General features: G+C 38.1%; 2 protein-coding genes across 2 annotated transcripts; both read right to left on the bottom strand.

The window, feature by feature from the left end:
• Nucleotides 1–45: 45 nt before the first annotated feature.
• On the bottom strand, nucleotides 46–6144 carry fan1 (FANCD2 and FANCI associated nuclease 1). The gene is made up of 14 exons (XM_057348030.1): nucleotides 6084–6144; nucleotides 4543–5765; nucleotides 4228–4368; nucleotides 3766–3964; nucleotides 3279–3512; nucleotides 2986–3117; nucleotides 2785–2893; nucleotides 2550–2669; nucleotides 2096–2260; nucleotides 1766–1934; nucleotides 1413–1516; nucleotides 1095–1289; nucleotides 645–773; nucleotides 46–473 (listed from the first exon to the last, which is right to left on the bottom strand). The coding sequence occupies exons 2-14, from the start codon at nucleotides 5711–5713 to the stop codon at nucleotides 336–338; spliced, it is 3006 nt and encodes a 1001-aa protein (XP_057204013.1). The 5' UTR covers nucleotides 5714–5765; nucleotides 6084–6144; the 3' UTR covers nucleotides 46–335.
• A 416-nt stretch (nucleotides 6145–6560) lies between these two features.
• Nucleotides 6561–13611, bottom strand: pskh1 (protein serine kinase H1). Its single transcript, XM_057347272.1, has 3 exons — nucleotides 13266–13611; nucleotides 11134–12244; nucleotides 6561–8609 (listed from the first exon to the last, which is right to left on the bottom strand). Exons 2-3 carry the CDS (start codon nucleotides 12085–12087, stop codon nucleotides 8292–8294), a joined length of 1272 nt encoding a protein of 423 aa, XP_057203255.1. The 5' UTR covers nucleotides 12088–12244; nucleotides 13266–13611; the 3' UTR covers nucleotides 6561–8291.
• Between the last annotated feature and the right edge of the window lie 5327 nt (nucleotides 13612–18938).

The raw sequence follows: 18938 nt of genomic DNA, 5'->3' as shown, positions 1-18938 counted from the left end.
TTTAATTTTATACCTTAACAAAAAAATCACCCAAGAAATGTCAACGTTTTAATATTTGTTTATATTAATATATCACATTTTAACAAGTGATCAAGCAGCATTTATCAGGGTTCAGATTGCCTCATTCATTCATTCATTCAGATGTAGAGAACAAACCATGTTTTTTAAACTCTGTTATAGTCTTATAAATACTCTTTCTTTCAGATCACCAGAGCTGATGCCAAACAAAAGTTTAAATACAATCATCAAATCCAGCTTGTGTGCATTTAAAACTTTTCGCTGTTTGCTTGCTTGGTGAGCCACAATAGTCTTTATTTCGTAGTGTGAGAGCATCTTCATTCCAGCCGAGCTCCTCGAGCTCCAGTGGCAGTGACGTGACACACTTCAACATCGGCACCAAGCTTACAGAGCTCATCCAGCCAGATCTGTTGCTTCTGGGACAGACGATCATTAGGGCCCTTCACTTCCACCAGCTAAAGGAACACAAGGCAACACTTTTTATTTTTAGCACATGAAAACAAAAACAATACATAGTTCCTTTAGGTAATAAACATTTGGATAATACTAAAGTAAACAGTCATGAAGTACTGACAGTGGATAACAGTGAATTAAAAAAATGGAATAAATCAGAATTCTTTCCTTACCTTGTACTTTCTGTTGGAAGTATTCCAGACTAACAGATCTGGAAGTCCTGCTCTGCAGTGCCTGTAGTCTTTTGCCATTATGAGGACCACACCGCTTAAGAAATGACCACCTAGACATGCCACCAGACTCTAGAACCGTGGAAAGAAAATACATAAAAACATGCCACTACAGGCAACACGTTTGCCAAACCACACTTAACCAAGAGCAGGCAAAGCCATTCACACATGATACATTCTTGGTTCAAAAAGGGTCGAAGAGAATGAAGCAAGACTCAGGAGTCTCTTCAGAAGCCTAGTTAAAAACATATTTCTTAATTAATATTAATATATTAACATTATTAATACTTATAATAATCATGTTCAAGGAATGTGCTAATATATCCTACAAGAAAAGGGATTATTCAAGTTAAAGCATCTCTTTAATCCATGTGTGATAATATCTATGGTTACTTGTGCCTGCTGTAGAGAGGAGAAGAGTTCCCAGTTTATCAGCGCACACACTTTCCCCTCCTGCCCGTTCCACACATCAGTGATCAATTCCTGCAGCGTCTCCTCAGACGCCTCGCGCAACATCTCAGCGCGAGACTCGATGGCTTCCCGCCGGTTACCATAGAAACAATCAGTGTGCAAATCCAAAGGACAACTCTGGGGAAAGGGCAAGGAGTAGAAACCATCATTGTTCTGAATTACAGCGGCATGCCCTAACAGTTAGGCGTGTGACCCAAACCACAACAGGCGCTCTGCATTTACTCCTTATTTGCTTTGTACCTGGTAGGGGTTTCGGAAGACATCGGGAACCCCATCCATGAAGATGATGTCCCACATGAGGAGTCCAAACAGAGCGGAAAATGTAGAGCCTTCTCCGTGAATACCTTAAATAGGAAACACATGTCAGCAACACAGCCCAGTATAAAAGACATGGCAGAATGCTTTCTGAATATACAATGGGCTTGGTTTATTATAAAAAAACTGGGCTTGGTTTAATTCAAGTGCATAAAGATATGCACAAGTAAATGTGTTTAAAACAAGATACTTAACTGCAAATATGACAATATGTCATATATTTGCAAAGTAACTTTAAGTGCACACCACTGTGGTGTGCAAACAATGTGCTGACAGACCTTGATCAAAACCCAGAGTTCTGTAGTGTGCCAAAGCCAGATCCTCAACAGAGCACATGACCATGGTGTCTCTTTCGGTTCTGGAGCCTTCGTCCTCGTTGGCTGCTATGAGGAAGACTGATTTACCCATACCTCCCTCATGAGGAAAAAGCTGTCCTCGTATCGTCACCTGATAGAAACATATATGAATTAATGTTGTGCATCGCACATCTTTTGTAAGATCTTTTATTTGGATATGAGATTTTATCTCATTCATACAAAATAACATGCATTATTTCATTGTGCCAAACTGTATATAGCAGTAAAATTCCTCAACAATCATGAACTCACATGACAGACATCTTGCACGTGGACAGTGGGCAGATCTCGTAGCAGCAGACGATACTTCTTAAAGCTTGCAGATTCTTTCATTCGAGAAGCCCGTTGATGAAGCGACAACTGATGACCTGTTCGAACCAGTGGGTCATTGAGTCCATCCCGAATGGCATAGATGGCCTCGATATGAAAAACATCATCAAGAGTGGTACATATACTGTATGTAGCTAGACTATATTCAAAAAACATTAAAGCAATGAACTTTGTCTGTTTATTTTGATCTATGAGGTGTGATCTATAGCTGTTTTTTTTTCAGTCTTCTTATTTGTAAACCTGTCCCACAGTGTTTAACACCAACCCTAATCAAACACACCTGAAGCAGCAAATAAAAGTTTGGATTAGTTGTTTGGCAAATGTTGGATCTATCAGGCTTCTTGGGGCAGGACTGAAAACCCTTGATTTATGGTACCTGCTCATGTTGTTTGAGGTGCTGTTGGAGATTAAGAGCGAGCCTGTCCCACCATCGCCCCCTGCTGTCTACACAATAAACCGACTGAGACAGAAGACGCCTGAGTTCCTCCACAGCCTCCTACATTTCATAAACGCAATGATAACAAATTCAGTGAACTCATGGAAATAGTTTCACTACAGTATTCCTTATTCCTTTTATATGTAGATCATGTTCACGAGAGCAAAACACCCACCTCATAGCATCGAAGTCTTTGCAAAATCTCAACTCCACGAGACAGTATTCGAGTATATGTCCAACCAACAGTGAAACAACGCAGGAAAATAGGCAGCGCCTCTTGACAACTACACACATACACAAACTACAGATTTCTATCACATTGTGAAAGTATAATATTTTTAATTATATTGTAATAATGGAAGATACTTAGTCAAACCTTAAGTCACAGGCGTCTTTAATCTCTTGCCAGGTGGTCTTTGCTGCGGTATAGAGGCCTTGGGCATCTTCCCAATTGCCTGCCTGCATCGCAGCAATGACTTCCTGCAGCGCACGCATCGCCATCTCATACCTGTGCAGAAAAACAAAATCAAACATTAAACAAACATTTCAAAAAGCAAAATATATGTAATATAATCTCTAAAAAAATATATGAATATAATAGCTTTTTTTATTCTGAATTTTCTGAACATTTGGTTATATTTTTATATAATACAAAACATCAAAACTGACCTGATGAGGTTATCTCTGTCCTGAAACAGCCTGGCTGAACGATTCACAGTGTAGTCTGGGAAAGCAAGTCGGCCAGAGTTGACAAGCAGAATAGTGTAGAGCTGCCCCTGACCCCCAGCGGCCATCTCCTCCTCCTCCAAAGTGTCTGTTAGGGAAAAGAGAAGCAACAGACGGGAGAACACAGCACGAGATCTGCGACAAAGACGCACACAGGAGCCTGCTGCTTGTTTGGCCCTGCAGGAGAAGAAATAACACAATTAACAATGCGTAAAGTTGAAGGACCTGAAGTGTCCACTAGAATGACTTTAATTAAAAGAAGAAAATGATTTTCTATATTTCAATTTCTGTGAGCTATAATTTAGCTATAAAAGTGAAGTCTATGTTAGAGAAACCTCCGCTTTTCCTCTACAACACTTGAGCCAGTATCTCTCTACTGAGCTAAATGTATTGGTCATGCGGCGTGCATTTAGCAGCTTACACATCTCACCTCTTGAGTATGACAGCAGCCGTGTTGTTTTGACCAGCAAACAATGACCGTTGCTTCCCCAGCTGAAGAAGTCCCTCCACCAACTGTTGTTTTTGGGTCCCGTTCCCTCCACGCCCAAGGTGGAAAGTTTTAGCCAGGTTTCTGAGCTCCGGCGCAGGCAGCAAATCCAAAACTTCATGGATGTCATGAATCTCTGATTCTATTAACAGAAGAAACCTATAAGCTGTAGCTAAAGGCAATTTGTGCACCTTTGTAAGCTTTCCTGTGGATAGACTAAAAGTTAAAAGGAAGCCATTCATAGGTTGATTTTCCCCAAAAAGTGTGTCATTTCAATAGAAATACTAAAGTAATTTAGTATTAGTATTAATTTAATATTAGTAATATTATTTTAATATAATAAGTTACGTTATTAAATAAATGGCCTGGTGTGCTCTCAAGGGACTGTCAAATCATTTTACGAACCTGTTTGCAAGAAGCCACAAGCCACCAGCTCTTGAATGACAGGGCCGAGGTCTGAACTGATCTCTGTGTATTCCACTTTATTGACCTGAAGCCATTTCAGTTTCCTTTGGAACAGACGTACATAAAGCATTTGACTGGGTGCTAGGGAAAAAGGAGACAGGTGGTGGACATGAGTTGAAATATGTAGTTACATATGGTAAATACAACACATTTCCTTGGACTATAAACAACACAACAGCAGAAACACTCAGACTACAATAAAAACAATAGAAGCAACAGCAGAACAAAGACGCAAATGTGCTTTTTAAAAATTACCTGATAGTTTCTGAAAAGTGTGAATGGATGAGAAGTCATCTTCATTAAAAAGCATCCGATCATCCTCGTTCTCCAACACGGACTCCAGGACAGTCCGAAAGTTCTGCAGGTAATATGGTTGCCTGGTGCTTCGATTCTCTGAACTCTCAGTGGCTTTTACTTTGCTAAGGATTTCGGCCTCATCCTTTGGTTTGATACCAGCCTTCATATCAGATTCAGTATCATTGTGAGTGGACTCCGTTTTGGTTTGACTCGCTGATGGAACATCACAGACACCTGACGAGGCCTCAATTTCATCTGAGCTGAGATTAGTTTCTTGTCCTCTTAATAGCAGAAATTGACTTTTATTTTGAATACATCTACTTTTCTTGTGGACTGCAACAGTTTCGGAACTGTTTGTGTCACTTTTCTCGTCGGATCTCCTCTTCAGTACTCTGGATGGAGATTTCACTGAATGACAGGCAACACTACTGGTTGATGTTTCTGCCAGAACTGCAACAGATTTCTCAACACATTGTATTTGAAGTTGGTTAGAAGCTACAGGTCCAGGTGGGAAACTGTTACCGGTCTCCAAGCCACAGAATACTGATTCAAAAGTCATGTTTTCTTTCTGTGAACTGCTCAACTCCCCATTATTGGCCTTATCATCTGCAGAGACACCTGAGGCGCTTGGAAGCCTAGGTGCTCTTCTTGACAGTTTAGAAGACAAGCTTCCAAGACCAACCGTGTGGACCACCTTAGCTTGCAAATTAGTTTCAGATGAATCTTGCTTTAGCACACAGTTCTTTTTAAAATATGGGCTTGTTTCAGCTGGATTCTCCCCTATGTCTATCCTCTCATTTTGACTAACCGTGCTATTAGAGGGTGTTTCGATCAGTTTCTCCTGCTTGTCTTCACTGACACGCGATGCGTCCTCCTGGTCCTCTCCAAGAAACTTCTGGCACTGCGAGTCTATGTGTTCATTAATTTTGTATCGAGGTACAAGTTTACCGCACAGAGGGCAGGCCAGTTTACATGGGGGTGTATTACTGAAAAATGAAGTTATCGAACCATTGCCTAGTCTCTCTTTGCTTGTGTTGGACCTCTTTTTCTTTGTCATAGAAAGTCTCCTGGACGCACCTCTTTTGGATGAACTGCCTCCCTCAGCCTGAGACTCCATGACTCTATTCATCCCATGAACCAGCTACAAGAATTATATATGCGAGACAAGCATGTTTCTAAACCTGTGAGAAGACACAAGTAACGTTAAAGGTCAGTGACAATGACAAAATTCAGAAAGAGTTAACTGTTGTTTACTGTTGAGGAGATCGTTGTTAACTGTTATATACAGCAAGTTCAATTGCATTCATGGAGGATACTCTGCAAATGATTTCATGTGCCCTTTGTATAACTGTTAACGTAATTTTGAAGCTGACAGTGAAAACTGAATTAGCCACGCCCCAAATTAAATAAGACTGAAAACATTAATGCGGAACACATATCTTAAATAGAGATTTTAATATATCTTCAGCTGTAAATAAAACTGAAGTGATAAAACGAACCTGTCTGGCTCTGGGTGAAATGTGAAGCAGTCTGCAAGAGTATGGCGCCATAATTTTCTTTTTCAAAATAAAAGTCAGTTCCATTTGAAATAGTCTGGCTCTTTTTGCAATGAGTTGGTGGTTTAGTTTTATTAATTAAAAACATTTCTCGTATAATATTATAGAAATATTGTTTAATTTCACTTGGAATATGGGATTTTTTGGCAAGAACATCACTTAAAGTTTGACTGCGTTTAATATTTTGTCACATTCCTATTCCTATAACAAAAAATTGTAAAAATTCAACTTGGTTCACATTTTAATTGGTTCATAAAAAATCTAGGTAGCCTATCCCAGAATGTTGAATCCATGTTGTATTGATTATTCTTATCTGTGTTGGTCAAGGTTGAGAACAATCTGGTGTTAGAAAGGTGCAAATAAATGAATAACTGTGCAGGCATGTCATATATTTTTTTAAATCTTTAATTCACTATTTTGAAAAAGTTAATGTACATGTTCTACCACAAATCTTCATTTAAAAAACATCAGAAATAAAGCATTTCTTTCAAAAGATATCGCCGTTGGATTAAACTTCTGCAAATACTTGCATGTTGGTGAAACACTAAATCATATATATTTTTGGCACTTTGAAGACCATTTTCATTACCAGTCTTAAACTTACTAGAAAATCAGATTTGAACAACATTCATAAAATAATTATTATCTTGAAAAAAAGATTTGGGGTATAGAGATATACAAACAGTGGTCTTCCCAAAATATATAATTACTCCTTTTGACATCAAGATTCATTAAAGGCATTTTAGTGGATATTACTGAAAATATACTGTGTGATGTAACTTATACATGACCTCTCAAACAGACATGCTAAGTGTTTTTCAATTTATAATCATTTTTAAATTTGCGCAAAAAAAAAAACAATTTTACAAACGGTTGAAATTTTCTAATAAACATAACCAAAAAGAGGAAAATATATTTTATCTAAAGTTTGAGAGAGTTAAACAAGCATAAACATGAGATAATGTGAATAAAAAAAAGTTTGGTGTATTTCTTTTGTCAAACTGTAATTAAAACAAAGCCTCCAAAATGTTGCTATTTTATAAAGATGTTTTCATCACTTTTAAACCAAATTAATGGCGCTTGCCGTGAAATGAGACACAACTCAAGTACATATTGCTTTTTCCCTTCATTTGTTATATATAGTTTCATAAAATGTCACATAGAATGTATTTATTTAAAACATACATTTTGAGAATTCCTAATATTATCACAGTTTTATTATTTTCACGAGAAACCATGTCTTTCCAAATGCTCCTCATTCAGGCACACCGGAGTTTCTTTGGCACATCTTTGCTCTTTCTGACAAAGGGGGGTAAGCTATAACAGTCTTTGATGATTGTTCAGTGGCTTAAAGACCAATAGTTGGGTTAAATGTAAGCTACCATGAAAGAGTTTAAAGCCATCCACTGTCAGAGAATCAATTAATATGATTAATGACCAGAATCCATGTTGAGACAGATCTAACAGTGATGAATCCTCTAAAAAAGGTGACTTTTAAGTTAAAACTTTATAAATATCTAGTTTGTTCACTCACCAAATCTAAAGAGTCCAAAAGCTTCAGACTATTTTACTTATAAAATGTCGGTATAGTTTTGGGCAGATTTTAACAACTGATATTATTAACATTAGGGTCTACAACCAGGGCTGCAGAAAAATCTTTAAAAAATAAAGGCTTGGTAGACTGAATAGAACAGATGTAGCCCATTGATATCAAATGTGATTTGTATGATTATTTTTCCTAGGCCATTTGATTTGTTGTCAATAATGAATAAACAGCACATGTCACCTCTCAGAAGAGCAATCAACTTCATGGGTACCATAACAAATAATTCACAGCAAAAATCAGGAAGGTCTCGAACAGCAAACATGTATTCTCAGTCCTTCCAGCAACGTAAAAATTCTGTTCAACAGATACAATCAGATAAAAAGATGAATGAGACAGGACAATAAAACACCTACAATAAATAAATAAAACATTCACAAAAAAGGTAACAGACAAAAGCGAAACAGCAGAAAAAGAGAAAACGAGTGAAAATTTCCAAGGAGATTCTCTTCTAATTGGCTCTGTGATGGAGGAGGAAGTTGAATTGACTGTTCTACTCTCTTCAACGTTCTCCAGCGTTTTAGTCTGCACGAGTCAGACACATAGAGTCAGCCATTACACTGCTGCTGGTATCTTCGGTTGAGTTCCCTCAGCTCTTTCTCGCGTACGCGCCGCGCCTTGCTTGATTTTGTGGAGCGGCTGGAGCGAGTGGATTGGGCTGATTTGGTGCTGGGACAGCGTGATGAGTCTCTCTTCCGGAGGTTCTGGGAAATGGATCGCTGCAGGTTCTTCATTGAGGAGGAAGCAGCCATGCTGACAATCCAAGGGTGTTTAAGTGCCTGGCCAGCAGTCAGCCGGTCATTAGGATCCACTGTGAGGACACGGTCGATAAAGTCCTTAGCGAGGTTGGAGACGCTTGGCCATGGCTGACAGAAAGAGAGAATGACAGAAAACAGGGATTAATAAAATGCAATGAAATGAAACTCACTTCCTCAAAAGATTCTAAGATACTTACTGTGAATAATTCTAATTCTCTCTGTTGTCTGTGAACACATTTATAGATGGAAATAAAATATGCAAGTGGACAACTATGACAACTGCTGATATTGGGGGACATAATTCAAGTTCAGTGAAACATAAAGGCCGTATCACCTGTGCCAGGTCAGACCAATAGAAATGTTTTAGCACAAGACAACACAAAACGTATAAACTAGTTACTTCAAGTTAATTTTTCACTCCTCCATGCACATCTTTAGCAGTGCATGTCCTTGTATGTTATGACAACAGGAACTGGGCATACACAAGCACATCTATAAGCAAGAGAGAAAACAAAACATTGCTTGGTTTTTGTTGGTTAGCATGACTCCTCCAGGGCTTTTCCCTGTAAAGCTACACTAGTCTTGTCTGTGACTCACAGCGGCAATGAGGCCCTGACGCACACACACTCTGCCAGGAACTCTGCATCACACGCTCATGCAGGGGGTTACTGCGGGATAACACTCGATAATAAGACTGGTGCTGGTTATCGTCCAGCTAACACAAACACATACATACTCCCAAAAACGCAATCACATGTTATCGCAGGAAAACTTGCATGCAAGTATACGCTCAATCGATAAATACAAGTCCACAAATAAACACGTCAAGAAATCCGAGTTCAAAATACAAGAAGAAACATTTGGCAATAGTTTAAAATGTCTGAAACGAATTCAGGACTTGTGATAAATAGAAACAGAGCTCATGGAGGCAAATGCCAGACAGAGAGGCAGGACTATTATAGCCATTTGTGTTCTGCTTTTGTGATGGTGGCTTTGTTGGGTATATTTCCATTGAGGAATGCAGTAGTGAATTGACTGAGTAAAGGCTTCAGTGACCTCAAATAGCTGTAGAACAGTAGACAGATTTCTTTCAGCGGGGTCTTAAACATACTCTTACTAGACCTGACACTTAGTATGTCATTAGAACACAGGTTAACGAAACAGGTAATCTGAGATTGAAAAATCAACAACGTCCATTCTGCCATGTAGGTAAATAAACATTGTGATCACATAAAAAGTGTTCATATCAAGTTTTTAATTCTAATGTATGCAGATATGTTTTAAGAAATGTTGTAGAACAATTAAGATCAATTAGTGTGTCATTTCTGTGCTATTAAAAGCTTATAACAAAACTGCAAAAAAGAACAGATTTTCCAAGTTTTAGAATGGGACGTAAAATACACATTTTAGCTTAAGTGAGCTATTTCAAAATTAAAGAAAGGTAACAGAGAGTAGTAATAGATTTTTATCAGGTTTTTAGCCAATGTCAGACTACTGAGAGCTTTGGAAATTGCATGTTCTGATGTAAATTTTCTAGCCAGTTAAGCAAGTATTGTGTAAATTTTCACCAATATTGTCTATATCTTATCTGACATTTTGTCAGCTACCCATCTCTCAAGCAATTAGTAGACGTATCAGCCATTAAAAACTATTAAAGAGGACAATATATACATCTCTTGCCTAGACTCACTTCTTTCGCATCTTTCATTAAAGCTCATTATACGTACACATACACAATAAATATTTTACCATGCAAATGAACAGCACATGTATTACGATACAGAAACATCACCAACTATATAAAAAGCAAGTAACATTGTTTGCACTCAACACCTGATCAGGAACATCTTCATTTCCAATCTACCAGCAGGCCTTGCTTTGCACATATGATCCCTACACTGCATATAATCTTACAATATATAATCCAATCCATACTGAAAAGATAATTACATCACCGCAGCTGGATTATCCCGTAGGTTTCGGTAATACTGATACTAATATTACGTACACTTTTAGCTGTTTCACAGACAAAATGTTAAATTCTCTCTCCTGTTAATCGCTTTGGATAAAAGCATCTGCTAAATCAATGTTGAATGTAAGGAAAATGTTTCTGTTTGGCATACAGGAATTTAGTTGTGTCATGTCACGTGTGTGACAAGGAAATCTTTCTTCAAAATCTTTTAAAACAAATTTGACTATTTAGAACAGGGTTTACCAATTGTTTAAACTCATGGTTTCCATGCAGTATGTGTACAGTAATGCGTGCATATACAGTACATCATTCTGATTGATGTCAGCTGTTGATGCTGAGCATTTCTGCGGCTCAACTGGAAAATCATGAAGCTAGAAACACCAGATTCTCAGATTCAATTCCCAGGGAACATGTACATGTACCCATGAAATATATAGGATAAATGCTATACAATTCATTTAAAGTCAGGTGTTTTAAACCCCCACACAAATACTCCCAAATTAATAACTAAAATGTGTTTTTAACCATTTATAGTAACTTTCACTTAAAAATAAATGATTTTATTTTATCCATGGATTTTAAATATATTCTTCACATGACAAAAAACTCTTTGTGTGAATGAATAAAAGTTAGTAAAGCATACTGTCGCACTGTCCTTACCTCCCCCGAGAAGCTGTACTTCCCTTTGAGGATCTGTCGATACATGCGCATGCGATTGTCATCCTCAAAAGGCATGGTGCCACTAAGCAGTATATAGGAGATGACCCCCAGTGCCCACATGTCTACTGCATTAGTATATGGCTTCCGGACGAGAATCTCAGGAGCGATGTACTCGGGTGTTCCACAGGTAGTCTTCATCAGACATTCATCACCTTTCTTCCTTGTGCTGGCCAAGCCAAAGTCTGTGATCATAATCTTGGAATCGGCACCAGGATGATAGTAAAGCAAGTTCTCGGGCTTCAGGTCCCTATGTGTGATGCCCAGCATATGAAGGTACTTTACCCCATCAAGAACCATCTGCAGCACGCGTGTGGCGTCCCTTTCCGTGAAGGACCCACGAGCGATGATGCGGTCAAAGAGTTCACCGCCGGTGGCCAGCTCCATCACCATGTAGACCCGCTCTGCAGTCTCAAAGACCTCCATCAGCTGGATGATGTTGGTGTGACGCACGCGTCTCAAAACGCAGAGCTCGGATTCGCACACTTCCCTGCCCTCACGGTAACGGGTCTCGATCATCTTGATGGCGTACGGCTGCCGCGTGCTCCTGTGTTCGACTCTTACCACCCGACTGAAGCTGCCCCGACCTATCAGAGCTTTGATGTCATACTTAGCAGTCACTCTAGGGTCAAACTTGGCCCTGTATTTGGCCACTTTTTTCCGGTGTGGGTCAGCGGGTTCCGGCTGGCCGTTAGCCGGGAGAGGGGATTGACCCACCTTCGCAGAAGCCTGGCATTGACCCTGAGGGGACGGCGAGTTTGTTTTCTCAGTGCCGCCTTCAGATTTAATAAAGTTTTTGTAGACATCAGTCTGATGAGGCTCTACCTTTTTGACCAGGTCTAGTTGGACATCGGCGGGTGGTTCTGGTAGGACTTTGCTCGTCCTGCACCCCATCATGTCAAAATGCTTCCTTCCTGTTGCTAGCAGCACATTCTCATCTCCAAGACAACATCCAAACTGTGTACGGTGCAGCGTCACACCGGTAAATGCCACAAGAGGACACCTTCACCTCACGACTGTCCGAACTTCTGACAATGGTAAAATTAGCTGAAATCTGAAACACAGAGTAAAAGTCAATCCTCTAATTTGTATATATACATAATTTTTTTCTTTTTAAATGTGAATAGTAAATAGTTAAATGGCTGACAGACAGAATCCATGTGCAAATACAGTGTTTTTCTTTCCCTTGTTGTTCATAATGTCATTTTAAAGCTATTTTTTATATTTGTCATTTTTATTATAACATTTTATATACTGTTTTATCCTTTTCCCAGTGCATAATGTTTATTCCACCTTATTTTTTATTGTAATATTGTATATTTCTTGTCATTACTTGTTTATGTAAATCTCAAAAAAGTCCTTTTGAATTTTTAATTATTAAGAAACGTTATGTTAAAGCTCATAAGGTTACACCTATGTAGTAATGAATATTACGTACATAATAAATACTATTTATTGACATTATATATATTCTGTTTGTATTATATTTTCATAGTCTGCTTGTAAAGACATATTTTAAAGAATGATATTATTTTTCATACTTTGAAAGTATTTAGTGTCTTTGAACCTCTTGGGATAGGTGGTTTACAGTAATACTGTATCTGAGAAAAGTGTGGTAATAAAACGAATAACCTACAAAGCACTTAACATAGCATTAATTCAACGCTTAGCAAAGTAATACAGTTTTTCTGTACGGCGACATATATAAAAACAACTTTCGCACTGGGCCCCCCACAAAGACTCAACGTTAGACACTTCTTCACTTCTTCACCGCTCAAAACAAACTTGAAACACTCTTTCTTTTAGTCTGTCCGCCGACAGACCTTAACGGAACTAGACATGATACGCGGTTGTTGAAATCCTCAAAATGTTGAAAAGTGACCGATATAGCGGATTACCCCCAAAACTCTCCGGCCAGTAGAAATCAATCGCTTTCTCGAGGCCCGTATCAACTAAAACAACTGCAGCTTGATGGTTTTGGTGATTGTGCGGCTTTAGACACACATTTAAGACATTTGCGTTTACTTAAAACCAAAATCGAAAACTTTTTAAGTCGAAATAAAGGTTATAATTACCTCGAAAGGGGATTTCTTACAGCCGACGGAGGCAGTAAGAGGGCGAGATTCCCAGGGTTTCAGCTCCTCTCTCCATTTTACCGCAGATTTACACAACTTCAGTCCGAGTACAAAGATATGAATCCCATAGTGGCAGCTAACACGAACATGCTGTGTCGGAATTAAGTATCGATTGTTAATGTGTTTGTATCACCTCAGCGAAGAGTCGAGTTTGGAAGCAAAGTATGAGATTGAGACCGCCTGCTTGGAAACGGTGTTTTCAGAGTGGGACCACATTTTTTTTCTGTGTAGACCTCTCTCTCTCTCTCTCTCTCTCTCTCTATAAGGAAAGGCCTCCGATTGCTTCGACCCCTGCAACAAATATTGTTAAGTCAAAACGATAAATAAAGCAAAGAAAGTTGAAACAAAGTAGAAACGATGTTAATCGTCTTCAGAATTACCTTAAATGCAGCCTACACGACATATTCGCTCTTGTTGCACAAATAATACATGAAACATAAAATGTGGAAAATAGACTTTGTCATTTTTGTTGTTTGCACTTATATATTCTAAATTAAGGCAAAGTTGTGCCACTGGCGTGAGAAAAGCATGTCGTAATGTAATGTCTTAAATGGAACGGTTTGATACATTGATGGTTATATTTCCATACACTGAGGCAGTTGCCATTCAAACAAATTTTGAATTCGTTTCTGAACAAAATTATGTAGCTTACAAAAGTGTCAATAAGTTGTTGTAAAGTGTGTAAAACAACCATATAGAACAAAAAAACATGTTTTCTCAAAACCCACTAACATGAGGCAGACATCTTTGTCTTTCGTTCATTTAATATCGGAGTTTAGCGCAGATTTGCACTTTTAAGCAAAAATGCGAATTGTTAAAACATGCATTGGAAATTTGTATTATTACTACAAAAATAAATTTTCTCTCGCACTTTTGTAAAATGTGAGGTATCGTTATGAAGACATTTTTGGCGAATTTGTTTTCAAATATTAAACTTTTTATTTGAACGCACTTTTCTAATGAACGGACTTTTATGTTATAAAAATGTGTCTCTTACCTACCGGTTTGTGTTGCAGCCTGCTGCATTTGCCGTTAATCTCGTCTACTTGTTGTTTAGTACTATTCTTCAGTCAGGGCCTTGAAGAGAAATGTAACCTTTTAAACATTTATAGTTAATATCCACAAGAGAACAATGAATCATTAGGCTAGTTATTATTTTCGCCGTGTAGAATTATGATTATGTTAATATAAACAATCAGAGATGTATACACTATAGTTAAAATATAAGAATATGGGATAGGATACTTATAGTGAGTTAGATTAAAGCAATTATTCGGTCTTTCTTTCTGAAAGAACAACATCCTTTTCGTATACAAGATGAGAAGAACACAAAACACTTCACACAACAAACCTCAAGTGTTATTTGATCTAACCACTAGATGGTGCTATTCTTCAGGTAATGTCAGACTCCAAATACAATTCATATGATGTTGCTACTTTTTTATGTTTACTTGCTGTTCTTTTTGCCAAATCAAAATAATGCCTTTTAAAGACCTGCATGTAGATTTTTAGGAACACATAAAATCACGTGTAGCTCTCTAAAAAGCTGTCATTTAAAAAGCAATCACTTCACTATTGCTCCAATAGGGCAACATGGTGATATAATGCAGCGTAACATCTAATGCTCAAAGGAAATGCCACTGGATTTGTGTCACTGCAGTGGAGAAAGGCTGGAAGAAAGCCAACAGTTATTGGAAAAGGGCACCAAGTATCTAATTCTTTTATAAACATACAATAGACAAGCACAGTAGGGAAGTGTTGTAGACATACAGTGCTGTAATAGTTGGGACATTTACATTTATGCATTTGGCAGACGCTTTTATCCAAAGCGACTTACATTGCATTATCCTATACATTTATACATAGGTATGTGCAATCCCCTGGGATCAACCCACAACCTTGCGTTGTTAACGCAATGCTCTTACCACTGAGCCACAGGAAAGCTAAAAGGACAAAAGTCATGTAGACACGATCTGTATCTAAAACTGTGGAAGTCAGAGGGGGAGAGGAAGATATTGTTAGGTAGTCACACCTGCAGTCTTCTTGCATTGATCTAAACATCAGAGACATTTCCTTGTTTACACAATAGATATACAGATTTTTCATGCATCGTGCATAGTTTTACAGAGTTTTGTAAGTATGTATAAATTTGAATGCATATGTATGTTTTGTTTCATACTGCACACAGATTTACACACAATTGTCTGTTTTCATTCATTACAAGTTGTACTTTTACAGTGCTGTACAGTCTCTCACAGATGCCCTCATGTGTAGCATAAAAAGACGGAGAACATTTCACGTGATGCCTCACGGAATGTGGTTATAAATGATGGATAAAGGTTGTATCGCTCTGCTTCCCAGTAAAATGTGACTGATTTCTTCAATGGGAAATTGACTTTGTCACTCTATAATCTATGTTTGTTTTTTAGATTTTCATAACAATACGCAAGGCAGATCAACAATATCAGCATGATTGATTGCTTGGCCTTCAAGGCTGTCTCTCGCTTTTTCCCCCACTCACTCATTATTCATTCACGCAGTCTCGCGTTCTTTCTTTCAGTTTCTCCCTTCTTCCTTCCCAGTCTCTCTCCCAACTCACTATCTGTCCAAAAAGGTCAATATCATCTGTTAAATCCAAATATGCTGACTGCTGTGCATTATTTATCAGTATGAAGATAGAAACAGCTCTATTAAAAGCGGCTCTGACTCGTCCTCTCTCTCAATTATTCTCATGATAATCAGTTGTACCCTGTGGTGTTGTCAGGGGCTGGAACAGGCAATACGGGCACTAAATTGGGCAGTTGTTTGAGTACCAAGTCCGGTTTTAATTTGTTCAATAACATTACTTTCCTCTAGCTGAACTGGTAGAGGATTGCGTTGTGGTATCGACATACATACTGTATCGAATGTATAGCTTGAATGTACTGTAAGTGGCTTTGGATAAAAGCATCTGCCCAGTGCATAAATCTAATGAATCTTCTGGAGCTGTGAATGATTCTATGGGCCCACAGGTGCATGGGAGCGACAACCATTGAAGTGATATTGATAGGACGCCCAGGGCAATAGAGAGTAATGTGACCTGAAATTACTAGCTACTGCCCTGTAAAACAGACACTCATTATTCTTTAACTTCAACTGTTCATTATGCATGAAGATTAGTTATTAATAATATACCCAAGTATTTGGTCAATTGCAAAAGAACATCAGACCCAGGACTTTTAATCAGAAATCTCCAAATACATAGTTAATCCCACCTGATCTCACAGGAATAGGGTACCGCAGAGATGGCGTGTTTTTGTAGGCCAGGCCAACCCGGAAGTTAGTGCCGCACTGGTTCCCTCGACCGAAAGCCTATGCATTTTTCCCATAGACTTGGAAGATTGCAAAAAATAAGGTCTGTAATTAACAAAGGTTTCTAATGTTTATACGTTTTGTCTATCAAGATAATCTTTACAAATGAACACAACATTTGTTACTTTTGACGTTTAAATACAATCGCCAGAAGTAAAAAGCTAACATGAGGCTCGATATCAACGTCAACACCACTAAGCCTCTGACAACTTTTTCAAACTTTATTAAAAACCTGTTCCCTGGTAAGTAATTATTCCGTGAATGAATCCCCAACAATGATTTTAGACATTTGTGCCCATGTTGCATTATTTGTGAAACTAATAAGCGTGATGACGTCTAACGTCGCCGCCAAAGGATGTAGTCGCTTTTAGCAACTTGTTAGCAACCGCCATGTTTAAGAGCTTTAAAAAATCAAGAGCGAGTTATAACTTGTGTGTTTTATTTCATAAATTAAAACGTGAAAATATTTGGAGGTTTTGTTAACCGCAGATCTTATTTCAGGCAATTTAACAAAAAAATATTCAAAAAAAACCCATAGACCTTGGGGCGATTGATCGGAAGTGCTAAAATGCTAACTCACTTCCTGGGTTTGCATACAAAAAGGAACTTTTTGAGGTACTTTATTCGTAACTATTTTACAAAGTGGCTAATTTGCATGAATTCGTACTATGTGAAGCCTGCAAAAACGTGTATTAGAAAAATACAATACTGAAGCCCCTCCCTAACCCTACCCCCCCAAGCCCTAACGTTATTAGCGCGAAAGCAAATCATACTAAAGCTGTGTTCAGATTATAAGAGACTTTGTCGCTGCAAGTCACCGGTGGGCGTTCCCACTAGTGGTTGCCTGAGTGACGACATCCACTGATCACGTTAGCTCTACCATTTTCTTATTGGCTGTCGCTTCTGAAAGTCGCTCTTCATGTGCATGAAGTTGAAGATTTCTCAACTTTGTCGCGTCGCTAGACATGCCCATCCGGTCGCCAACAGTTGCGACTGCTCGCGTCGCCCGGAAGTCGCCAGCTCTCCATTGAAATGAATGGTATCATGTCGCTTTGTCGCTTGTAATGTGAACGGGGCTTAAAACGTGAAAGATCGTACGAATTAGCCATCTCGTAAAATATATAACATTTGAATTCCTGTGAGATTGTGTTGGTTAAACTGTTTCTAACAGCAAAGCGAAAGTAAATTTGCTACATCATCTGTCACATGAAAAACTTGAAATTATAGACACATTTTCTTGCAGACTTGCTATTCTTGGTTCACGCGAATATTTCTCAACTTTAAAGGTAGCTCGGGTGGCTCCCCAGACAACAGAATCAAACTGAGATATAGTCGAGGTTTCAGAAGTAAAGCATCTTTGGGTAAGAAACCTCTCTGCCGTGGATATGCTTTCAGGCACTAATGGGACAAAGTCAAGGAGTTAAAGTGATTCAATAACTAAGTTTCATGTGAGCAAAGTAAAATCTAATTTCTGAATGTGGCACTGAAAACCGTGTCGTGTTCAATGACCTCTGAGTGAAGGGAACGTTTTGTACAAGTTGAGGTATTGGGTAGTGGGCAGTTTAAAAGTGTAAAGAATAAAAGTGTGGTACATTTCTGCATATTGGATTATATGACAAAGAATGAAAAAATGTGAATGAAAAAAAATTATGATTGTAGTTCAATGATATACTGTATACATTCTGAAAATAAAAATGTTATTTTCTTGACTCATATGAAAACTTAACTATTAAAAATCTTTCAAATAAATATATTGTGTTTTTATATTGAAGCAAGGTTCTATTTATTTTACTTATTTATTTACTGTTATCTTCTGGTCAAATTGCTAAAACTTTGATTCCACGAATAAAAAATTATCTGAGGCCTTTTTCTCATACCCACTATGCACATCTTATTTCCAGACTTATTAAAAGTGAATAATGGACAGGCCATTAAACATGAAGTGTCTGTCATCCAAATTCACTATAACCCTACAAATAGCTAATATCCAACATTCTGGGTGTATTTTTAGAATAGTTATTTTAAGCCCAGCCTCCTATTTCTGTTGATTAATGTAAATCTGGCCATATAAGATATATGAACAATCACCTCAACACCATCATTTGTTCCTTAAACCAGTAAATGTGGAACACAGTGATACCTTAAAGAGATAATGAAAATTCTGTCATGAATTACTCAACCTCAAGTTGTCTAAACCTGTATACATTTCTTGTTGGTTGAACACAAAGAAAGATATTTGGAAGAATGTTAGCAACTGAGATT

Source organism: Triplophysa rosa, linkage group LG12 (genome assembly GCF_024868665.1).
Source record: "Triplophysa rosa linkage group LG12, Trosa_1v2, whole genome shotgun sequence".
NCBI lineage: Eukaryota > Metazoa > Chordata > Actinopteri > Cypriniformes > Nemacheilidae > Triplophysa > Triplophysa rosa.
The sequence above is the reverse complement of the archived record's forward strand: the minus strand, read 5'-3'. Positions and strand labels throughout refer to the sequence as shown.